This window comes from Mercenaria mercenaria, chromosome 2, assembly GCF_021730395.1.
Source record: "Mercenaria mercenaria strain notata chromosome 2, MADL_Memer_1, whole genome shotgun sequence".
Taxonomy (NCBI): Eukaryota; Metazoa; Mollusca; class Bivalvia; order Venerida; family Veneridae; genus Mercenaria; species Mercenaria mercenaria.
The window spans coordinates 103,269,051-103,295,690 of NC_069362.1; the positions used below are offsets into that span (position 1 = coordinate 103,269,051).

The 26,640-nt window shown below is 34.1% G+C and overlaps 1 protein-coding gene across 6 annotated transcripts in view; it reads right to left on the reverse strand.

The window, feature by feature from the left end:
* LOC123564762 (short transient receptor potential channel 7-like) overlaps window positions 1-26,640 on the reverse strand; it is a 94,042-nt gene that overhangs the window by 16,704 nt on the left and 50,698 nt on the right. For 5 of the 6 annotated variants that reach the window (XM_045358562.2, XM_045358558.2, XM_045358563.2 and 2 more), the window contains exons 2-12: window positions 25,970-26,060; window positions 20,601-21,254; window positions 16,749-16,928; window positions 11,943-12,110; window positions 11,461-11,627; window positions 9,927-10,021; window positions 5,129-5,285; window positions 3,694-3,818; window positions 2,337-2,521; window positions 1,704-1,822; window positions 672-763 (exon numbers count right to left, since the gene is read on the reverse strand). In XM_045358562.2, coding sequence (XP_045214497.1) covers window positions 672-763; window positions 1,704-1,822; window positions 2,337-2,521; window positions 3,694-3,818; window positions 5,129-5,285; window positions 9,927-10,021; window positions 11,461-11,627; window positions 11,943-12,110; window positions 16,749-16,928; window positions 20,601-21,254; window positions 25,970-26,060 — 2,033 coding nt within the window. Of the gene's footprint in view, window positions 1-161; window positions 216-671; window positions 764-1,703; window positions 1,823-2,336; window positions 2,522-3,693; window positions 3,819-5,128; window positions 5,286-9,926; window positions 10,022-11,460; window positions 11,628-11,942; window positions 12,111-16,748; window positions 16,929-20,600; window positions 21,255-25,969; window positions 26,061-26,640 lie in introns of all 6 variants that reach the window. The other variant, XM_045358559.2, reaches the window with a different exon arrangement.

The window sequence follows — 26,640 nt, forward strand, 5'->3', positions numbered from 1 at the left end:
CTAACAATATTAGACGATCATAAATGACTGAGAAATTAATCGTGTCAGCGAAAAACTGAAGTATCAAAATCTACTAAGAGTTAAGATTGTTGTTAGTTTTAGTAGTGAAAGGTGTGATTATTTTGTTAGATGTTACAAAATTAACTCTATCAATAACTTACTTATTCTATTTAAATTAGACGAGCCCTGACCTTTCAACTTGTTGAACACATACTCTAACATTGAAGAAAAAATGGAAACAAAACAGTTATAGTTAAGAAATTTAAACAAAACTTAATACAGGATGAATATATAGGCATCTTACATCTTAATATAAAAGACTGACACTTCTCTCAATAATTATGTTTAAGTCATAAGCGCAAAGACTAAATATTCAAGTTTGTTGCGTTTTCGACTTCGAAGGAATTCTCTTCAGTGTAGTCAATAGTCGTTTTCTAGCTAATTACATATTATCTTAACCCAAAAAATATATTTATATTGTATTTTGTCACAATTCACTGCAAATATACAGACTACTGTACTTTTGAACAGTCCCCGTTACAGTTTGAACTGTAATAACGAAATATAAATCGAATGAATACCGAATGAATATGTGAAAATGAAAGCCAAAACATGAATGATATGGATATCATTTTTTGATCTAAAACTTAATATTCGTTTGCAATGCTTACCTCCGCCTGGTCCTGGATGCTTGACGTTGATATCCGTAATGCTAACTTGTCCAAATATTGACCAAAATAAGCTGTAAAACGTTTGCTTTAACCTGCAACCATAGATAATAACCAGGCTTACTGCAACTGCAGGCATAAGCCATTGATATACATGAAGATCGATTTACCCAAGCATTTACTATCTCGGTTTATAGCAGTTTTTATGTAAAAGGACATCTTTTAAATTGTATTGTCATTCCCCTCAAAGGTTCGAAAAGGGGCTTGAATAAGTTGAAGGAACCACAACGGACCAGACACAAATTCCGAAATGAACTTAAATAAAAAGTAAGAGTAGATTTCCCAGAAGCATACAACGCCCTAAACACAGAAATGAATAGCGCTAAATGCATCCGGCATAAACCTTCTAAATATTTTAGAATAAACATGATTTTGATCGCAATCAAAACTTAAGTTTAAAAAATTGCAATTCAATGTCCGGTTGTATATTAGCCATGACCGTTTGTTGTGTACAGACATTTGTTCAAACCGAAATAGGTCTTTTTGATTTCTTGCAAGATGGATATTAGCTAAGCTACCCAAAACTTTGTCTGGTCTTGATTCCAGGAGAACAAAGTGGCCGTGCATCAATAAGATCTTATATTCGCTACATAACGGAAAGGTATAGCAGTTGAACAGACTCCAGAGTAGAGGAAACAATCTTATATATTAGAGGTTGCCAAAACAAGTCTTAATGTACAGTTTTGTAACGACTGTGACTCAATGCAGACTTGGAGCGCCGGTATAAATTACAGACTCCGGTACATACCGGATTAACTAAATTTGAACGAAAATATCTTAAATGTATATATTTTGTAACCATGGTGATACTAACCCTAACCTTTAGTCAGTATTTTATGCATATTGTACACTAAATGCATGCGGATATGCAAAAATATGCATATTTTTGCCGTGCGCTACAATTGATAATCACTTTCAGGCATGCGCAGAAGAACGCTCCAAGTTTGCAATGAGTTACATCGTTTTGTAACCTACCCTTGGAATGCTTCCGCTGCATACACAAACACTGTATGATCGTTCACTTTCATCTTAATCCGCTGTGTACCGTAATACCAGTATAAATTGTGAAGACCTACCATGAACGAAAACAGTACCTAAAACAGAACATATGCAATCAATTTGGACAGTAAGCTTCCACCATTACAGCTCTGCAGAGTTTCTTTCTGGTCCGTGGAAATCTTTATAATTTGAACACATAATATCTGCATTGCTCTTTAGGTGTATCATTGTAAACTTAAAAATATTTAGTGTGAGCTATTCAGGGAGATAATACAGTTTACTTTCAGAGCGTATGAGTATGTGACATAATATTGTGGTATAAACAATGATTTTATCGTACAATAACGTTTCACTTTCAGTTTGAACTGTTTAACAGAAACCAAACCGATGTTGTTAGAATATAGATTAAACTTTTCAGACACTCGTGTTATTGTTTTCATACAATGTGGACGTTTTCTACATATATCTATATAAATCTTCTACTGCCTTAAACTTGCATTATTAGACATGAGTCAAACTGAGTAATTACATTCTTACATAATTATGAAATCGCAAACATGTGTGATGACATAAGCAACGAACTTTCCGGAAGTACTAAAAGAAACTTACAAGTGTGAAGAGCACCATGAATCTAGTGATATCACCGATCATCCTGCCCAGCGATATTTGTAGAGGTCCCAGCACCTCGAACGCTGGCATGAGGTAGGTAGTTCGGGCAAAGCTTATCACATTAGCAATGGCAAACAAAACATCAGAAACTATCTCCGGGTCGTCCATTTTCCACTTGAAACGCGCTTGCAAAATAATAATTATGATAATAAAGTTGGGAAAGAACTGTCAAATTATTTATGTTTAGGTTCTTGAAATAGATTTTATTACACCCCCCTCAGTTAAATGTTCAGTTTGAAATTTCAAACGTCACAGACTAGTGTTTTTACCATCTTTATATTTGTTTATTTGTTTCTAAAACAGTGTAAGGGCTTGCGAAAGGTTGGTTGGTTTGTTTGTTTTCGGTTTAACGCCTTTTTTCAACAGTATTTCAGTTATGTAACGGCGGGCAGTTAACCTAACCAGTGTTCCTGGATTCTGTACCAGTACAAACCTGATCTGTAAGTTGATATTTTTCACACTGCAAAACTTCCGTAAATTTAGAGAACTATTTCGCGAGGTAGTCAATGAATATACTACACTGCCAAACAAAGCAACCTCAGTAGAAATCCTCTTTTCAGTAGGCAATGAAGTAAAATTTAAGTGAAGGTAACAAGCTCTATTACATAAATATTAAAACGTCTGGCAAATAATAAACATCAGAAACAAACTGGCACAGAAAGTGCGTAAGAAGGCAAAAAAAAAAAAAAATAAAGAGAAAATAATAATGCACAATTAACAAATGGTATATTACAAAGACCATCCATCACTCTGGCACCTAATACCTGAAAGTGATAATTATATTAGGAAATCATCTAACACACATCTGTTCTTCCTTTGAATGTATGAAAAGATGAATTTAGCAGGACTAGCTAGGTTCTGGCTATGTTATGATTAGGATATAGCTAAGTTAGAGCTAGGTCATAACCTGGGAAGGCAAACATAGTAATGTTATTGTTCTTGTACTTTTGTTTCCACTCAAAGTCATCTTGAAAGCGTGAGAAGATCTGACTCTTGCAAAGTTCCAAAGATATGCTCTAGAAATTGAGTCCCAGACACAGGAAAACATACAGAAAGACAAAGTGGTGAAAGAAAATTACGGAAGTGTTAAAATGATAAAATAAACAAACGGAATATATTTCTTTTTTCCAATTATAATTGTTTTATGACGATAATTTTCAGGATTTCACACCACTAAACATATGCTGCCAGTAGGATTGAAAGTCAGAGTAATATCTTTTGAGAGAAAAAAACCCAAATGTTATGTCTTTACGTATGATAAACGGAAAAATAATTATGTATGGTAACATATACTTACATGCTTCCATGAAATAGTTTCTTGGATGATTTTTGGAATCTTTGATTTCATCCAGCAGTAGGTTGAAATGAGAGTGATTACCCTGCCTTAACAGGGCACGTGCTCGCAAGGTGCCTTGAAAAAAACTTGAAAATAGACACATAAGTATTAAATAGTTTCAAAGGAGTATCTTTGTACAACAATACAAAGTGGTATTTATGACATAAACCATATAAAGCACTGTACCTTTTTACTTGTTTTAAAATCACCAAATCTGTATTATCAAGGTAGTACAGACTTTGTAAACAATGTCATAAATATGACCTGTACCATGCGGTAATGCATTAACAGCTTTTTATATAATTAATGAAGCACTCCTTGGGGAAGTCCAAAGAAAGAATTTAGTTTCTTCTTTTACCAGTAATTGAATATAAAACTACATGTATATTTTAGATTCATTTTGATTTAAGATTCACATTGAATAGCTTCTTTTCAACACAAAACAGGGTATTGACTGCCAAAATAGAATCATATTTATAGCATTCTTTATTGATATAAAAGCACTGCAGTGATACTTTATCTCTCCGTCAAAATATGCATTTGACATTGTAATCAACAATTACAAAACTTGCCAGTCTTAAAATAATTTGTGACCCGCAGAAATTACGACAAAAAGAAAAGAAAACAGTCTTGTCATCATCAATAATTGTAAAGATATTACATAATCTAAAATTCACATATCATTGACATATATGGTGTCCCCAAAACATGCCTGCAAAACTGACAATTATAACGATGTATAACATATATTCAGGGTTTTATGAGGTAATGTTTTTCACATCCATTGTTATTCTGAAACGTGCTTGGTCGCTTATGCACGTGTTTAAGTCATGGTTTCAGACCTATGTTTTGACTGCAACCTTATGAGCGTGTACATCTTAGTTCAATGGAGTGTAATGCACTTCTGCATTTTTGAAAACTAACAGAATTATAGGTGGTTTAAGTCCAAGGCTTTTGGATACCCTGTATAAACAAACTTTTATTCCTTACCTTCTCATCTGAATTAGACATGCGGACAATGGAACGTTACTTACTAGCATTCTAAAATTATGCGTAACTTTTTATTTTATGCTGTAAGAATGATCTTGACTTCTTCCGTCAGATAACAGATTTGTTCATGGACTGACATATTTTCAGATATAACAGTTTCTACTGTAAGTACTCAGTTGATACAAGCGTCAGACAACCATTTGTAAATGCTCTCTTATCATTGCAAGATATTACAATAAAAAAGGAAGTACCCACTTACATTAACTGCACAGCAATTACACTCATATGCGATTGTTAATAGACTGTTATTTTCAAATAAAATGATGACACAGTTTAGACAAATTTGACATATAAGTAGCAGATGCAGAAAAATAAATATTCTGCTATATTGTCAGATATTACTCACTTGTCAGCGTCTGATACGACGTATTCAGTAAAGAATCTGAGCACGTAAGACGCTAGATACATGGATAAGACACTGTAGTCCATAAAATTATAGTAGTTTGTGAAGTAAGACAGACCCCCTGAGCTGTATATCTGTTTACACTCTATCCACAATAAGCCTGTAATACAAAATGTTGCATGTTAAGCTATTGTTCATTTTCTTAAAAAAAACACAATGTTACATCATTAAAACATTAGCCATTTTCATGTGTGAATTAATATATTGCTTGTATCCGATGTGATATTTGAGCACACAAGAAAATGTGTTAAAAATTCAGAAGCCTCTATTGTTCCTTTAATTACCTGTACAACCATTTCAATTCATGTTCAAGAAAAGAAAATCTATTTGGCACACTCGAAACGTGTATATTGCTGCTTCAAAAGGTAATTGGGTCACATATCTTTTTAAATATAAGTTAGTGAAGATTTCAAGTTTGTCGTGTAAATGAGAAAAGAGTTTTCAAGTCCAACGTCATTTGCCTTAATATAAATGTAAAAGTTATTTCCTGTTAGTGGCAGTATTTAAATTAAGGCAGCAGTTGGTCAATTCAAAACCCATTCTTTAGCATCTCTCAATTAATTTCGACGACAGCAGCCAGTTCAAACACAATTACGGTAAATTTTCAACTATAAATCGGATGTGGTCTTTTATTAAGAAATATCGTATAAATGTCTTTTTGATGGAAAAATGTGAATTGCAATGCAATTTCGCTATATTCATTTGCTTTTGTGAAGAATTCTACTCAAGATCAATATAGTAAATTGGTTTCTGAGAAATTTTGACCTAAGATTGACAATTCAACCGGAGCACTTCCTTGAATTTACGAAAAGGATATTGCACAATGTTTTGGAGCCAATATTGTTGTAGCTGGCGTAAATAAGTACACGAAAATAAAACAGTCAATAATGTTGACTTCTAGCTTGCAATAAGTTTAAATATAAGATCGCAAAAATACAGTATTTAAGCTTATAAAATTCAATGTACGGAGGTGAAAGCAAGACCGAAGAAAACCAGTTTGGTAAAATGTTAAACATTGCGTGCAGCTAGGTGAATCAACAATGTCAGAAAACATAATACAGTTTTAAATTGAGATAACTGCAATCTCTTGTCTTCTAATTCCTTCAGTGTTATCCAGATATGGTTAACGTCTATGGCTAGTTCCAAGCTTTCATGGTTTTGGAAATTCTCCAGGTACATCATCAAAAGACATGAAGGCACGGGCAAGCGCCTCGTTTGAAGCACAAATCTCATGCAAGCAAACAGGAATTTTTACACAATACGTGCTTCCAGTATAGGTTTTATGTAGCGACAATTTAATGTCATTCATTTTCAACTGCCATGGTGCTTTTAAAATTTAAAGTATGTCTTTTTATATTCAGTGCTCTGTTAGTGGTTTCGGTCAACAAACATAATTCATTATTTCTTGGAAAACCTTACTTAACATACAAGTTATTCATACTATAACAGGCAAACATGATATTGTATTTATTACCTGCCAAGATTTAATAAATAGTGTTTCAATTACATAAAACTGTGAAATGATTAAACTTAGTCACAATAAGACTGAAACATATGTTATCAAAGGACTATTAGTACGTTGAAAAGTTGTTTTGTTTTATTTCGCTTACTTTCAAACTATTTCATTATAACAGAAATGATACGATATAGTACACAAGGTATGCAATGCATTTTAAAAAAGCACTCAACGTCTACAAACTGTTGTCTCTACTTTTACTTCTATTAAAATCAAACTTAAACATTCAGGTGTCTTAAACAGGTTGTAAGTTTCCTCTAAACTGGTTTAGAGGGTTAAATACAATTATTAAATGCATATCAAAAGCGGTGTCTGGTCTATTTGTGAAGATATGTAACTGATATTATTTATTTATCGGCACAATCTTCAGAATCAAGAAAGTACAACAAGGGCATTGGCCGTTCATTTACATCTGATCTTTAACATCATGTCAACCCGTCAATGCTGGCTTAATAACATTATACCATTTCATTATAATACAATCGATTGAACACGAATCTATCATTGCAATTATGATCCACACTGTACAGTAATAATTTCAAATAGCACCGTCCATAAAAGTAGCAGTATACATTTTTTATACTTTATATCATTATTGATGAATCACATGAGCCCCACCATGAGAAAACCAACATATTGGCTTTGCGACCAGCATGGATCTAGACCAGCCTGCGCATCCGCGCAGTCTGGTCAGGGTCCATGCTGTTCGCTAATGGTTTCTCTAATTGCAATAGGCTTTGAAAGTGAATATCATGGATCCTGACCAGACTGCGCGGATGCGCAGGCTGGTCTGGATCCATGCTGGTCGCAAACGCACTATGTTGAATTTCTCATGGCGCGGCTCAATTATTATGACGTGAACCATAATGTACTTCATAGCCATAAGCTATTTATGTTTTGGCGAGATCAACTTTTTTCTATATTGAAAGACCATATTGAAAACTTTCCTTGCAAAACATGAAAACTGTTTAAATAGGAAATAATTCTGAATTTAAACTTAATTGACATTTAGTAGTATTCGTTTGCAAATATTTGAAAATTTTGATTCACTATGTTTTATTTCATATATTTCTTTAGCAGTTATAATGTAAAGAATTTTATAAGACCTTTGTCATTAAATACTTTATTAAGTTTTCAGTAGGCTTTCATTAAATTCAATATTTTAGTATTAAAAAGAATTTTTGAACTTTGCCATTTAATACTTTAAGTTTTATGTAGGCTTTCATTAAATTCGGTATTTTAGTAACATAAATATTTACAATCAAGTTTGTGAAGACGAAAAGCTCTGAATTGTTGATAAATACGGTCTATGTCGTACCATATCTGTGCGACTTCACACCATATTATTATCATTATCAGCAGAAATCACGTCAGACTGATGCAGACAAACACTAAATTATACACCAGAGATTTGTTTTGAACTTGTTAATCATGCAAAAAACCTTGCAAACTTTCAGAACTGCGATACTCTACAGTTTGGTCTTGATTTCGGGAACAGAACAACAGAGTGAGCATTATGAATACGAAATATTCTCGAATCAAGATATAATGCGTCAAATTTTAGGTACTAGTAAACATAAATGAATTAGCGCTAAGTTTCTTTAGCACCTAATCCATTATGCAAACCAAAGAGGAGGGCTGTCATCTCTTAGAAACTACAAATCTTCAAGCTCACAGACTACAAGAAAATCTTGAATATAGAAAAAATTTGATCGTACATCCTTGTCGACAAACATGATCGTTATTAGACGTTGCTGTTTTCTCCTGTAAATAAAAATAAGGTATGTTATATATTATTCTAGCTGTTTAACTCGGGTGAGCGATCTAGAATCATGACAGCCCTCCTCTTTGGTTTGCATAATGGATTAGGTGCTAAAGAAACTTAGCGCTAATTCATTTATGTTTACTAGTACCTAAAAAAAAACACAGGCCACCGGACTTGATTTTATCTTATGGGGCATTTTCTTCACCCACTGTTTAAGCATTTCGGAAATTGAACAAAATTTTAAAATGGTGTACTTTATCAAACATATAATATTCCATTTAATGTTGTAAGGATTTCAGATCTTACAGGTTGCTATGAATACATGTTATATATGTAATATTTAAGCCTAAATGTCACTTACAAATCTCTATCATTTTCATATGTTGACAAAATTGACCAACCCACTTTTTTCAATGGAAAATCGTATTTAAATCTACTAAAATTCTATTATTTTTAAGATTTAAAAAATATATTGCTGCATTAATGACACAAATGTATGCTTCAAAATGGAAAGACAGAAGTTGGCGTCGCCGTACATCTATGAGATATATCTAGAAAAAAAATGTACAGACTATGATTTTTGATATTTTTAGTTCTTTACGTTTTAATTGACACTTGCCTGATAATTTTAAAGTGCTATGTTGAAAAATTTAAATATGATTGTAGCTCATTATTTAATATAATATAGCAGTCAGAAAAATATCAGAACCAAACCTCTTCCACTTAAAATAGATATTTGAGCCATATTTAGATGATTTAGCATTTATTTCGGCATACATTTTATTAGAAAGAAATATTGAAAGAAACATGTTTTCATAATGGCGGATATCCTGAAAACTAACGCTCGTACATCCTTAACTGACATAATTTGAATACTCTAGCTTGGGGATCACCAAAGGAACATTTCTGTGAAATTAACTTGAAATCTTGCTGATGCCCTCTGAAATGAAGATTGTTTCTAAAGTTTTTTCTCTCCATGGCATATTTCATAGCGATCCACCAAAGGTTTTCATAAGATAGATCGTTTAAACTAAACAGCGTAGTGATGACAGTAAAAGCCCCCGAACGGACGCACACCGGATGGTAAATGATTCCGATAGCTCACATTGAGCACACTGCACTTAGGCGAGCATATTAAACACATATGTAAGTAAGCATTTGCACAAAAAAAACCAAAACATATACAATATCTAAATCCAGATTTGCGTATGCCTGTTTACTTACCTAAATCCAAAATGCACAAATATAAATGTTGATTGCATATGTTATATTCACTAAATGCTCATACAAATTACCAATTTGTTCATGTTCATTTTTGAGGTAAAATCTTAAAGAAATGTGTAAATATTCACCGCATCCATTACCCCTAAGACGATAATGACTCGCATAGGATCCGTAAATTTTTGTACTCTCTAAATACCGACAAAACAGTATAAATTCATATAGGTATGAATACTCACCTAATATCCAAAATACAATACAAATTTGTACATGTGTTAATAAGGTGCTTGCAGGTCTGAGAGTTTCTTTTAATAAACTTTCTATCTTCTCCTCCCTGAAACAGAAGACTGGATATTACTGGAACAGTTGTTTTTAATAAAAGCTATTAAATAGGCGCATGCCAGACAGGTTTTAGATTGCGTTAAAGTATCGTACATTACATGTCCATCCCTTTCTGAAAGAGCTTTCACATATTGGTTACTGTAACCGCAAAGAAGAAACGCTGTCCTTAAAGTAGTTATAGGTAATACTTATTTGTACATAATATTGCTTATGTTAGTAACGTACACATAGATAAAAAACACATATATGTTATTGCTGTGTCTCCGATGGCGCGACTTTGACAGTTTTCAGACGCAATGCTTCATAGTATAATTGTTGAATGATCTGTAATGATATATATGTCTAGCCAGCAGAATCTTACAACCAGAATAGCTTCTTGAATTACAGATATTTAACGATAATCATAAATAGCAGAAATGGGCAAGACAGCATCAGACATCTTTGCAACCTGATTTACGTTTATACTCAAAAACAGTGCAGACATTTCTCTTAATCAGACCTGACAATCAATATATTCTATGACAGTTTTATTGCGCCGTTGTCGCAAACAGCATAGATCATATGTATAGATTAAAATGCAATGAACTGTTTTCATTCAACAAAGGTCAAAAATAGTTCCAAGATCACGTGAGGTCTCAACATCGGTACCTAGCTCATAAATATTCACTGTTTTAATCAAGTCTAGTAAAGCAATACATGTATAAACTCCAATCAATATCCCCCCCATACACACACAAACACGGAGAGATTGGTTATTTACAATATGAACTTTGCAACAAGCTATAGATTGCTAGCATTTGTTCTGAAGCCGACTTTGGTATTTTGGTGAGAAAAATGATATTGCAATTTATTTTATAATCAATCTTGTTTTGTTTATGTGAATTCTTAAAGTGTATGCCCAATTATGAGAATATTAAAAGTGACCCGACCTAATATGCGCCAGTTTCGGAAATGGTCACAAGTTTTATCCTAAGTTCTCTTCTAACACTTTTCTTTGTCATTTTAATATGATGCGCTTAATTCAATGTCATATTTCCTTTCTGCTTGGGCATTGTGCTCACTGCTACAAGTAGACACCGTCGTTTATATGATTGAAAAACTGTTGAAAAAGACGTTAAACCGGAGCACACACACACACACGCACACACATCAGGTACTAGCTATTAGCCGTATGATTAAATGAATCCAATCTAAATCATTTTCTTGAAACATCTTACACCAAAGTTCAAATTTAGTCGTAAGTAGGCTTCGTGGGATATAACCAAGGTAATTTCAACATCTTTGCAATTTCCAAACAGTGTTCTCTGAAATCGGTATATTTTCGTTCTCTAAGTCACTAACTGTTGACGGGTAGCAGTCTTTGTCCTAAAGTAAAAAGAACCGATCTGTGGTAATTGTATCGCAGTTCCGCGAGAGATATATAATACTTACTCTGAAAGATGGGAGTAATGCGAATCCTTCATGTCTTTAGTTGACCCTATGGATACATTACCCTCGGAGAGCCGGAATGTGGCCACAGCCAGTAATATAAGGAAACAAATATGTGAAGTAGTATGAGTGAAAAATTTTGTCACAGGGCATCGCATAATAGAACCGAGCTGAAAAGAAACAAAGACAGAGCATCTATCAATTAACAAGCATTCATCAACCTTTGAAAATGAAATATGTTATGAGAGAGGAATTATTATAGTATGTGAAACAGACAATTATTGCAGCGCTTATCGTAGTCAAATTAGATTCATTGTTATTTGAACTTCAGACTCAATTTGCGTTAAGTAAACGTCATCTTTTTATTAAACTTTAATTGTTACTGAAACTAACTTCTATGTTATAATAATGTTATTAGTTATAACAACGATGAAAGTTAAAACAAATCTGGATACAATGTTGATTTTATAAACAAAGTGGCATACCTTGGAATTTGGAAAAATAACATATACTGCACAGAGGAAGGGTATCGCAGGTAGAAACAGGATAGCATATACACTCTCTCTGAGCCAGTTAAACGACTGAAGGAATCCCATCTCTGAACCGTACCATATACTTGTCATATGCTGCTGACAATTTGGATGAGCAACAAACTGGAAAACAGTCAAAAACATACAATTTATGCGTATGCGCCAATTAAGAGAGACTGAAGGAATCCCATCTCTGAACCGTACCATACACTCGTAATGTGCTGCTGGCATTTTGGATGAGCAACACACTTGAAAACGCCAGATACATACATTAGTGTGCGTATGCCTACATCCACGAGACATTTGATGCCGGTGCCGGCGAATTAGTTCCGTCGCGGCATTGACAAAAATAGCCATCTCTCACCATATTTTGATCTATTATCTTAGCTATTGCTCTATATGAAATTCTGGTCGAAAGATCTCTTAAATCTATAATCATAAAACAAAACTGATCACAAATAGATATAGTTTACTAAGGGGAAAAACAACACACAACATCATTTCTTGAACAAGACGAACAACTAGGATTACAAGAAATTTCATAGCATTGTTTAACTGTGTCTTCCATATATTACAAATATGATACAGACCTTTAATACAATTTCTTAAAGCGTTTTTGTCTACTTTAACCCTAATCTCAATCTGTGGAGTCCAAACGGAGCCCAAGAATTTTACTTGTAAAAATGATATACTTACAGATTGCTATGGAAGGCAAATGCTCAATGCTATTTGCCAGATGTTGGTAAATAGTATTTTTGTAAGTTATTTGGCATTTAACATCTGGCAACTAGCATGGCGCACCGGCCTTCCATAGTGCTGTTCACAATTGTTAGTCTATCTATAATGTGCTAATTCAAAAAACAAACAGTCTAATTTTATCTATTACTTTAATGTAATAAAAAAAAATTAACAATTAAAATCCATTAAAAGAAGTTGTAATAACCAAACATAAAAGTAGGGTAAGTGGCTGAAAACTAAAACATTATAAAACGCTAAATGTTGTTAATTAATGCTAACATTTTACTTCAAAATACACAGTTCTGGTACGTTGCCATGATGGTAACTTAGGACACAGGGCCCAATTCACGGAAGTGTATTTTAAGTTTCAGCCTAAGGTTCTTCCTAAGTCTGAACTTTTAAAACGTCTGAACTTTTAAAACATTTTTATTTCATAGGATACAACTTGTATCCTTTCCAAAAAGTATCTTTAATTCATTTTATGTCAAATCAATCTTACATCTGCTTGACTCAGATTGTAAGAATAGCCAAATAGTTAAGATGAATCTGTTGTGAAACAACTTACTGCTAATTCTAACGGGTCCTGTTACAATCTATGAAGTTGTATTAGATAAACCTCAATATATAAAATGCAACAAAGAAGATTTTTAGATAGTCCGGGTACGGGTTAATCAAATAATAAATAGTTCAAACATTTTTTTTATTTTATCGTTTCCTTTTTGATGCCTCAAACTGACCGTTTTTGAATAAACAGAAACACGTGTAATAAAATATGCATAGCATAACAATAGCCAGATTAGATATACTTAAAAAGCTTGCATTGTGTCAATAGGACACGGATGCCTCCACATACTGCGCCATACTATAAAAGAGCAAATTGTTTAGTACAGGCCATCTTCACAAGAAGGATGTCCGGCTAAAAGTTGAAGCAAATTGTAAGGTTGTGCATCTGAGCAACTTTGAATCTATTCCTTTAAGAAGTGTATGAGAAGTTGAACATTTTGTAAACCAAAGAAAAAGGCCGTCATTCTAGAAGAAATTACTATACAACAAAGAGAACCCTTTTTTCTAGCTAACTGCCAATATTTCATTTAGGTATCCGATCCGCAAATAGGTAATAGTTCGATGCCTGGTGATCCCGTGGGGTGTTTTGGGGGTATCATTTGAAAGAGTTGTGTCTGCTGAACAAAAATTAATTGATAAGATGACTATAATAATATGCACAAAATCATTTCCATCATGTTTTATGACAGCGAAATGATAAATCTTACACGGTAATAACTGGATTTCTTTCGAAGTATCAATAAAGACTAATAAGTAAAATAATAAATTCTATAACATATTTTTTCATGTAATTTATATATCCTTTTCAGTAGACAATACACTCTCAAATGATACCAAAATTGTATGAGCTTACAATGCATCAATATTTGATAAATTTTAATAGCACTGTTATATTTCATTGTAATTTTGCAAAATATATTAGATCTAAAGAAGTAAAAATGAAATGCATTACCCTTATCCTAAGTCCCTCTACCAAAATATAAAGTGTGTAGGCCCCCGCGCGCGCACGTGTGTGTGTCCATGGGGAGTGACGTTGGGTGGGAAGGGTATATGATATTTACTCTTTCATGTAAAAGTGCAAGCCAAGCCCTTACATGGCTTCTCCCACACACAGAATGATTGACTTGAATAATAACGTGTTATGAAACATATCTTGTAACAGTATCTCACTTTAATTAAAGACACCAAGCTCCGACTGCCCAATATTACAGCCAAGCAAAATGGCAATCTAAACATGAAAGTGTTGATATTCCTTCATCGGCTGTCATTCTTGAATGACGAGTATATAATATGATGTCGAAATTACTGCTAAATATGGAGAAACGGGGATGGTTAAAGGCCTGGACCAATGACCGAACGATTTTTGCGAAGAAGTATCATGCCGTGTGCTGTAATTAGAAAAGTTCAGATAAAAGTTAACTATGAGTAAAACGGGCACTGAATTACGTTTGATCTTTTATTTATGGTACAGATTCTACAAATAAGTATGTTGCAAACAAGCAAATTCAGCGAACTGCTATGCCTACACAACACTTATAAGAACAAAGGGTCAAAATATTGTCTTCCTCAAGCAATCTGGCTGATGTTTGCATGGCCTCGTTTCATTGTAGCAGGTAACATTTTCTGACCATGTTTTATTGAATTCCTTCAAACTATGTCTTAGATATGGCTCCGGATGGACATAAGATTTGACTGCAAACTATATATGTGTAGTATATATAGGACTATAAATCTTGCCTTCATCAGGCAATCTGACTGAAACTTGTTGGTGACATTTCTACCATGTTTCATTTAAATACTACAAACCATAGATATGGCTCCGGACAGACGGACGGTTTGATAACGCCAAAACTATATCCCTCGGCTTTCGGCTAGGGATAATAAATAAGACGAAAAACAGGTTCAATAATATATCCGTATATATACAGAATTTCAGAAAATATTTAAGATAATATTTAAGGAAATAATATCTAGTTTAGTTATAATAACAACGTAGTGAATCACTTGTTACATTCAAACAAAATCTTAAGACACTGTATTTTAGAGACTTTACTGTAAGGCATTGTTTTAAAAATTAAAATCGTTTTAAGTGCGATAACAGCAGGTGTCAGTTTTGATTTTTTTGTGAGTTTTTACATGTCATCATTAATATTTTTAAGGCTTGTTAAATTAAATGTACAACGCCATTGAATATGTCATTGTCTGGAAATAGTCATTAAATCAAATTAATTAGTTTCAGTTTCAGTTACAGCGTATCTGGTTTGGTACTGGTCTATTATCCAAAAGTTCAACCTTTTTGGTATACTGACAGCCTTCCAGATCTGTTATTAACAGTGAAGAAAAAAATAAACAAGTACCTGAAATAAACATTTATTAACGAACATCTCGCTAAATTGGAACTTTTATCACATCCTAGTCTGGTATTTTATCCAATTATACAATACAAGATAACTGCTTTAAACCATCAATTAGATTTGATTAGCTCCAATAACCCGTAAATCATATTGTTAATAGTGACTGAGGAATTAAATGTTGTTTTTTTTTTCTCATTTTGTGAGGTCTTTGACTTCATGCAGCACGATTTGATTTATTGATTGAATGCAATATATAAAAGCGATAACCCTTGCAGTTATTACTTCCTTTATTAATTGGTCTAACACTCCACGTGGCTTCATAACTCATTTTAATTGATAGTTTTTTTCCTATTTGAGACCAATAGGTTGAAAACAAATATCGCTATTCAGCAGCGCTATCATGACTGCCATTTTTCCAATCATGAGATTTCCGTGAAGTGAACTGGTTCATGCGAAATATGGATTGTTGAAGCAAAAGCATTTTCTTATGTAATACTTGCCAAAACCATTAACACACGAACATACTTATCTTTTAATATAATGGATACAATTGTCCAAGTCAGACAGCTTTATCCTTGATACCAAACTTAATTTCTTCAAAATAATGAATTTGTATTTGTAAACTTATACTTTTCTAAATTGTGAACAGGTAATCTGGCTACCACTGACAATATAACAGAAGATATTTTGTCACATTTATCCTCCACCTCTGATTCTTAAAAGACAGTAAAATAATATATTGTTACCCAGTTAGTGTTGTAAATGTCGGCATTAACCCCTTAGAAGCAAATACTCCTCTTAGGAATTTAGCAATTTTTTTCAAAACCTGTGAAAAGATCCTTTGGGAACAAAGAACACAATCAAGCAACAGAACTTCATACTCGTTTTGATTGAGTCTGTTACAGTATGATTAGACCGTTCCTATGATCCCAAAGTACCAGGCAATATAACAACACTGAGTCTAAGTATTTGGAGACATTTTACACTGAAAATAATGTTGTCGTGACAGCTAATAAATCTGTGACAATATAAAATCATTTCATGAAAACTATCCATACTCTTGATATTTTTTTCTTACATCAAAGACATACTGAAACTGATTTACCTTCTTCTCCTGGTACCTGATGGCCATTTTTAATCTCGCCAGTGGATCTCGCTTGCCATTGTCCGAGGAGCAATCACTTCCTTCACTGAGCACGGCCTCTACCTCCTGTGTCCCTCGGCACAAGTCCATCAACTCGCATGCAAAATTCATACACTTTTCAACTAAACTGAGGTATTCGCTCTGTGTTATAATGTATAAAATAATAAATAATTTGTATTATGTAAATTAATAATAAATTCATATATATTTAATCAAACAGGAATATTTGATAATTCATACCTATTTAATCACGATAAGATAACTACTGCGTAAAGAACTTTAAAGTAGATTATAAAAAATTCCTCTTCGAAAGTCTAACACATCTTTACCAAAGTGAGAGTTTTTGGTAGCATCATGTTGCAAGAACATAAATGCTTATTTATCAGCGAAGACTACGAATGAACTAAGGAAAACGTTATGAAATTTCTACATATATAGATACTGAAACAGAACGATGGTCGAAAACTAAAAGAGATATGAAAATTTATTCCAGTTATGGTATAACAAAGGCTTTAATATATACACCTTAAAACATTTTTTTTCAATTAATTTTACAGCGACCATCCTGCAAGCGAATAATTATGCTATAATTATCAATAATTTATATAGCAATTATTTTTCAATAGCAGAATTTACAATAACATAATAACAGTAATTGCACGTAGCGTCGATTTAAAGTTTTTTCAAGACGTCATTCAAAATCAATATGACTAAGATTGTAATATTACCCACTCTTAAATTACAAGAATTATCTCATTAATCACGAAACTGTCTCGAAAATATGTTGTTTCGTAAGGCGAACGTGAAAACCTAAAATATATTTAATTTCAAATAATTGTATAATTACGCAAATTTGTGTATGGTTTCACGCAAATATAAGATTATAAGCCTCGTCGAATATCATGTTACAACTTTTTTTCGGTAAAACCCTTCTTCTGGGCGTTAATCTAATCATTAAGGCATAATTATAACTACTAACTAAGACATTAACTTGGTAATTTGAGTCTCGAAATATCTCCGTAACAGGCAGCATACACGTGCTTGTTGACAAATAATAGATATCGGACAGCTGTAATTCAAAATCAGCTGAAAGTCATATCATAATTGTGAAAATGATTGTGTTTATCATGAGCTTCTCTCTTTATTTTGTTCAAATTTTTTTTTTCACTATCTAACTGCAGCTTGAATATATTTTGTGACAGCATACCGGCCACATATGTAACACTATAACCAACGACTTCAGGCACACCATGTATAGCAAATACAAGATTTAAGTGTAAATGACACAAATGTAGAAAGCATAAGTAACTTAAGTCATTGTTTAATTACAACAAAATACAAATATATAAATGTATTTTACCAACTCTGGGCCTATTTTGAATTTGGGAAAAGGAATCATTTGGTTCTTTTGTATAAACTTTGACAAAGGTCTTGTTTGTATTATTGTCGTTAAGTTTCTTGCCACACTGACAGCTTATATATACACACAATGCACAACTCGACGTAAGTTTTTAATGGTGTTTCATAATTTAAAATTTTAGGCATTATCTTTATATGATTCAATCTATAACTAAAAAATTACAATAACCATGCCTCATATAGGGTACAAAATTACTAGGATTATAACATGAAATTCCAAAAATGTTGCTGTACATCTTTTGCTCTAAAGCGTTCTCAATTTTAAAAATGGTCAACTTCCCTTATGTCTATAGAATGCAGGTAATTTAAATGGAGATTCAAGGATTTAAACTATAAAAAAATCCTACTATAGTTTCACAATTTCACTCAATTAATAAAAAAGCAGAACGACGAGAAAAATGTTTCAATCAAAAAACTTCAGATTATATATATGAGCAGCATAATGAGAAAACCAACATAGTGCATTTGCGACCAGCATGAATCCAGACCAGCCTGCGCATCCGCGCAGTCTGGTCAGGATCCATGCTGTTCGCTAACGGTTTGTTTAATTGCAATAGGCTTTGAAAGCAAACAGCATGGATCCTGATGCACAGGCTGGTCAGGATCCATGCTGGTCGCTTTCAAAGCCTACTGGAATTAGAGATACTGTTAGCGAACAGCATGGATCCTGACCAGAATGCGCGGATGCGCAGGCTGGTCTGTTTCCATGCTGGTCCCAAAGCCACTCTGTTGGTTTTCTCGTGGCATGGTTCATTAAATTAAACGAGAACAATTTATGATAAAACATTTGTAAAAGAAGATAAAAGTTCATGAACAATAATTTTCCAATACGAAACAGATGTTTACGAGTTCAAATAATATTGCAGGCTTTGCCCCTCTAATACCGCTCTTATAGAGATTAAAGTATAGCAAGTTTCCTCTCGTAAATTTTCTCGCGGGAATTGCTCGTGCTTTATTCACTTAGGAGCAAAGATAAGTTACACTATCGATTTCTGTAAATTTGATATGAAATTGATAATGAAACTAATTAGCGGAAGGTATACACGTGCAACAAGAGCGTCGGGGTGGCTAATGTTTTCTGCATGTATACGTCCAAATATTAGTACACTCTAAACACGTTTCCAAGACTCCCATTGTTCACATTCCAGTTGTATATTTTCACATTGGCATATTTCTGTTTTATAGAAAAACGGGCAGGTAATTAATTGTTATCAATATTATCATGCTCTGGCAGGTATGTAGCATATCACATATTACTGTATCAGCATGGAAACGAAGCTTCAGTTTTATATGTAGGCAAAAAATAATAAAGTATACAGATGGTTCATTTAGAAATGTACAAAGTGTGTGTCTCGGGTGAAGTATTACCGTAGCGGTTATGCGTTACTGTGGTGACCCAACTGTGTGATTCAGATTAAATATGCTTCAACACCAAAGTTGGCTTTTTAATTAAATAAATCAATTTTAAAGTCTCCAACTAGTGTTACGTCTTTCAATTGTTTATATAAAACGATTTTTGACAAAATCACCCAAACATTTTATGTAATAATAACGTGCATATAACTGTAAAATTTGTTACTGTATATTATGCCTTACCATACATCAATATAATATGTATGTTTTAAAACATAACCGAGACAGTCAGAAAGACAAAACAATATGATAAAATTACGTCTCTATGTTTATTATATTAGGTACGTTTAATCACCCGCCTTGAGAGTTTGATAACTAATTTTACAAATGTTTTGTAATTTTATATAACAGATCAGTTAAACTTATTTTTTTTAAAGTTTTTCAGCCAAGACATTGAAAACCATGTGCAGAATATTTTTGTTCTCCTGAAAACAATAACCATGATCCGTGTCAGAGAATGTTATTGTAGCTACAGTAACGGTTATCAGCAATGGTATTCCACAGTTCAGTGATGTAAAACAAAAAGAAATTCGTATCGTATAGTGCGCTGTCATAAGATAAATTGTACTGTATTTAAGAAATATATCCAAAATAAATTGTAAAAGTGTATAAATTCCCTTTTCAACGCGTAAGTGTTAAGTTTTATGACAGAGCACAACAAAGGTAATTCGGTATCAATACGGATTTAGTTGAAACTATCTTATTGAATTTTAAATGTTAAATAAACAAATGAGCCGCGCCATAAGAAAACCAACATAGTGGCTTTGCGACCAGCATGGATCCAGACCAGCCTGCGCATCCGCGCAGTCTGGTCAGGATCCATGCTGTTCGCTTTCAAAGCCTATTGCAATTAGAGAAACCATTAGCGAACAGCATGGATCCTGACCAGACAGCGCGGATGCGCAGGCTGGTCTGGATCCATGCTGGTCGCAAAGCCACTATGTTGGTTTTCTTATGGCGCGGCTCATATTAATATCTCACCTTGAACTCTTTCTCTATTTCTGCTAATTTCATCATTTCTTGCCTCAATTCGAACGTTGTCATGATGGGATCCGGACTGGATAGAGCCATATATGCTGGACTTGCAAGTGCCCGGTAGGCATTTAGTCGAGACCTTGACCTTTTGAGTGAATCATAATTCTGTTTTGTCACACAATCGTTACATGTACATGAAATTGGATGAGGTTTTTCTATTCTATGATTACGTGAAAGGAACATTTGTATGATTTCATGATTGTTATAATGAGCAGCTAATATAAGAGGGGTAATGTCTGGAGAAAACTGACTCTTTTCTTCTGTCCGGAAGAATGCCTCACCAACACCTAGTCTCTTTAGTCTGTCCTCGCCAGCCATAAAGTTTGGATGCTCAGTAATAATCTTGACGATTTTCGTGGCGCCCTTACTTATAGCATGAAGAAGTGACTCCTCGATGCAATTAAAACTTAGGTTGTCCAGAAGGACTTCAATCACATCGAGTTTTTCACTGTCGATGGAAATATGGAGCGCACTCCTTCCCATGTAGTCAAGGCAGTTGACATTGAGAGAAGATTCTGCAGCATCTTCTACGGACTGCCGGAGGACACCCAGATCACCAAGGTAGGCGGCATTTAGGTAAACACGTTCCTCATCGGTCAGCTAAAAATATAAACAATTTAGCACCATATGACAAAGATCTGTTGCGTGCTCAATAAATTAGAAACGATCAGTTATTGCAAAATGAATGCCTTATTTTGAAACCAGTGATTATGACAACATTTCAAGTACATATGCAAATGAATACCCATAAAACTTTTCTGCTGAAATCGTCTTAGAAATTCATAAGGCTCTAAACCATTGCAGTGGTCGCGCAGGTGCACACACAAAACGCAATTAACAAATATTACGAGAAAACTGCCCTTTCAAGCGTGTAAGTTAGTCAAGGCGAAAATGGTATTCAGCTGTTAATAAATGCAGCGGAAGCTTACAAAATAACAGACATAATTGCTATTAACTTATTTGACAGCTGAATATCGTTTTGTTTTATTTTGTATACTACATGGGCTGTAAACACTGGCTCCCACACTTTATGGAGGTGAGTTGAAGAGCCAGTGATATTTTTGAGGCGGCGCTAATGACCGGAACTACACGAAAAATGTGAACAAAGACGGAAGGTGAGTTTATTTTTTACTTTCTTTATTTTTTTACTTTCTGTAACAAATTTAAGTCCTTATTTCAAAAAAGAGGCAATGCTATTCCTCTCAGAATTTGTTAAACTTCTTATGTATGCAGGTCAATCTGCAGAGCGAAGGCATGTCTTGACGTGTGAACTTTTGAAAGATGTGTAATAAGACCGAATTAAACCGAAAGTGGACATATGTCTATGTATTTCGCCCTAATTTACACAAGTCAGAGATTCCAAAGTCATCGTTTGGATGTTGTTGAAAAGAATGTCTTATTACTGTATAATATACGTGATTTGTTGGCAGATTACTATCGTCTATGTGTATTTTTGGTCAAGAGGAGGAGACAGCGACACAGAGGAGGCGCTTAGAACCAGAGTGTGAGCCAAGGCACATTTAATATCAGGGTGTTCAACGCTTTTAAATTATTAGCAAACGATCTGCTTTCCTTATAAGCTGCATTTAGATATATATCTTCGTCTTGTCTCTGTTGTTACATGTGTAATTGCTCTCAAAGATAGGGTCATTAATTGTATATGATATTTTCAATGTAAAGGGAATTTCTCAAATATCATAATCTCCCATATGGATTGGCATGTTCATTACAGAAGTCAAGTACAATTTGACTAAAGAAATATGAAAATAGGTTACGAAAAGTTACAGCTAAAATTATTATCACACATGTTCTAAAAGATAACAATCAAATTGAAAATGTCATGTTGTTTTAGGTATTTAGGATCATTAGTTGTATATGATATTTTCAATGTAAAGGGAATTTCTCATTCAACAACAGTTTTCATGACCAATGACTTTTGAAATTGAACTCGGTAGTGTAAGAAATGTGGCAATGATTGAAATAACCCTTTTTTCAATATTTGCTTTGTTGTGCGATAAGTCACGTGTAAGTTTTACTGAAAGTCTTATGGATGGGCATGTTCATTACAGAAGTCAAGTACAATTTAACTAAGGAAATATGAAAATAGATTATAAAAAGTTACAGCTAAAATTATTATCACACGTGTTCTAAAAGATAACAATCAAATTGAAAATGTCATTTTTTTTTAGTTATTTGTTCACCGTTAGAATTGGAGGGATAAAGTTTTGACATTGTCCGTGTCCATTTCTCTGTCGTTCTATAGCTGTATATACAAACGATAACAAAATATGTAACTCAATAGTACATTTGAATACACATGGCTTCAGAACGACAGACAAACGGATACGGACAATGACAAAACAAAATTCCTTCGATTTGAATTGAGGAATAGATATCTCCAAACCATGCCGTTTTAAATTTGTTTGTTACCTTTCGAATACTAGTATGTGGGATAATAACTTTTAGTTGTAAAATTTAGTGATGTCGTTCCATATTTTCTTATTAAAACAAGGCATTTTACAAGTCCATCAGTAAAACTTTCAGTAAAACCTTTAAGTTTAAAAGCGGGACTAAAAACACAGCAAAGCTAATATTGAAAATAAAAGTGTTCTTCCAAGAATAAACAAAATTTGTAATTATATCGATTGCTAAATAGTTTTAACTACTCAATCAAATTCTAAAGTTCGTTGGTTATGAAGACGATTGTCGTATGGGAAAACCCCTTACATTGCAAATATCAAATGTATACAACTAATGACGCTATGTTCGAGTTCCATTACACATGTAACAATAGAGACAAGTGGATGATATATATCTAAATGAAGTTTAAGGAAAGCAGATCGTTCGGTAATAACTTAAAAGCGTTGAGCACCCTGTTATTAAATGTGTCTTGGCTCCCACTCTGGTTCTAAGCGCCTCCTCTGTGTTGCTGGCTCCTCCTCTTGGCCAAAGGGGGTCTCTGTGGCCGAGTGGTTAAGGTCGCTGACTTCAAATCACGTGCCCACCATCGATGTGGGTTCGAGCCTCACTCGGGGCGTTGAATTCTTCAAGTGAGGAAGCCATCCAGCTGGCCTACGGAAGGTCGGTGGTTCTACCCAGGTTCCCGCTCGTAATGAAATAGTGCACGGAGGGTCACCTGGGGTCTTCCTTCGCTTTCAAAGCTGCAAAGTCGCCATATGACCTATAATTGTGTCGGTGCGACGTTAAACCCAACAAAATAAATAAATCTTCTTGGCCAAAAATACACTGGCGCCAGATCAGAAAGAAAATGCCTCTGTACATGTTATACCCTACCCCTAGGTATTCTATAAGAACCATGGTCATGAACGGGAAAGTGCACTAACCCGTTTCAATCGTACATTTCTCAACTTAAACGCGCAGTTCGGTGAATGGGTACCTAGTATATTGAACAAGCGATAATTTATCTTCCATCGTGCACCAGTCACATTGTCTCAATATTCCATATTGCTGAGATTATCAACATATTTTATGCTTTCGTCAACGTTACAGAAAAAACTTGCTTGAACTTCCCTAATGAACATCCGGTCTAGAGGTCACGGCAGTGCGCACATGTTTGGCGAAACGTAAACAAACAAAAACAGATTTTAAAAAAATCAAAATTTTACACTAAAACTCGAAATGATGAATGAAATTCATCTTGTATATGATCTTTAATTTGAAATCGTACATTGGTCTGCGTCTGTTCTGTATATTTTATTCATTTTGCACATTTTGCTGCATTTTCACATTTTAGCGAACACGTGTAGTAAAATGACGATTGACATACATTTTTACAACAGCCAATCAGAATGGTTTTGTAATCTAGAACGGAACTTCACCAGGGAAGTTCAAGCAAGTTTTTTGTGTAATGTTGAAATTACTATAAACTACGCGTTGTTTTTATAAGATAAGATGTATTGAAAAATGTGACCGGTGCACAATGGAAGATAAATTACCACTTGTTTGATATCCATAGTACACATTTACCCCACTGCGTGTTTTAGGTATGAAATGCGCGATTGAAACGGGTTAGTATATTTTCCCGTTCACGACCATGGTTCTTATAGAATACCTAGGGGTAGGGTATAATATGTACAGAGGCATTTTCTTTCTGATCTGGCGCCAGTGCAAAAATACACATAGACGGTAGTAATCCGCCAACAAATCACGTAGATTATACAGTATTAAGACACTCTTTTCAACCACATCCGAACGATAACTTTGAAATCTCCGACTTGTGTAAATTAGGTCGAAATACATAGACATATGTCCACTTTCAGTTTAATTAGGTCCTATTTAGAACTTTCAAAAGTTCTCTCGTCAAGAATGCCTTTGCTCTGCAGATCGACCTGCATACATAAGAAGTTTAACAAAATCTGAGAGGAATATTGCCCTTCTTTTAAATAAAGACTTTGTTACAGAAAGTGAAAAATAAACTCACCCTCCGTCTTTGTTTACATTTCTCGTGTAGTTCCGGTCATTAGCGCCGCCTCGGAAGCATCACTGGCTCTTTTTTCAGCTCACCTCCATAAAGTGTGGGAGCCAGTGTTTACAGCCCAAGTACTATAGAACTCAGCTGTGTGATTTATGTTAACATTGTGAGCGAATGCGGAAATAACTATATCCCCCGGGTCAAGAAAATTTATAGCTTTGTGGTTAATTATTGTGCAAAACAAATGATAAGTGCAGTGATTGTTTTTGTAGTAATATGTTCTGCAGTTGCGCAGTGATAACAAAATAAAATCGTATATCACTTTAGACAAAGCATACCATTATTAATTAGCAATCTATGAATGCATGCGAAATATGACGATATGTTACAAAAAGTGCAATATCATCAGTTATACTGGTAACGGCACCAGGATATGCACAGAAAATACACACACACACACACATGTAATAACTAATGATATCAAGTCTCATAATATTTCAGTCGTTATTCAACCACTTGTAGTTCCGTATGCCCATACTCTCTATTCACTTGCATCCACACTAACCTTTTAACATTGAATGTATCATCATAAAAATTATAAATTTAGACCCGCTTTTTGAGAAAAATGAACATAAATAAAAACAAAATCAATTTATGATGGTTATAAGAACATACTCAAAGGTTTAATTCTATCTTAACCTTTACCCTACTAAATTTCTAAAATGGACTGGTCTACCATTCAACTTGGACAGCACCATAAAATTTTAATAATCGAATGGGTGATTACTCAAAATTAACTGGTTGAAAAGCGAATGGTCAGCATTGGTCGCAAAGGCAAAATCACTTACCGCCAGCAGGCTATATGTTAAGGTTACATTCTTACCTGAACGTCCTCAAAATTTGTAAAGAGTGACCCTTGGGAGGGCATGGCTGATGACCTTTTATGGTCCGCCGTCGTACCGTATTCGCTACCCCTGAAATAGAAAAGCAATGTATGAATTCAAATACAATTGAAAATCTTTCAACTTCAGCTTCAAAATATTTTATTTTTTGTCTATTTACTGTAAAATACTGAAATAACTTTGACAATAAAGGCTCTCAGTGCCTATACTCAGTAAAATATGCACATACCTTGGACCAGGTATTTGTCACCGTTGTGCGTTTTAGGGACTCGCCTGGTGTCGGTCAGTCAGTGTTTATGTTTAATTACGGTCCATCGACCTTTTCAGACACAATGAAGCATATAAATGCCCAGTAGAGTATAGACCGCGAACATGTCCCTTCTCATGTTCTTAAATGGTGTTTTTACTGTCAAATATGGATAAGGATTACCTCTCTGCAATTTCCAGAGGGTATTGTCCAAATAAGTTGCTTTTTTGTTGCCATTTTATGACTATAAGTACAGCAGCCAAAGAAATCTGGTCGTACGCAAGTCTGAATTTTAAGTATTGGTGGAAAGGCAGACTCGCCTGGTGGCAGGGGTGATTTTTATTTACACTGTCCTGTAACTTTAGAATGTGGTAAGGATTATGGGTCTTGGTAATTTTCCAACTG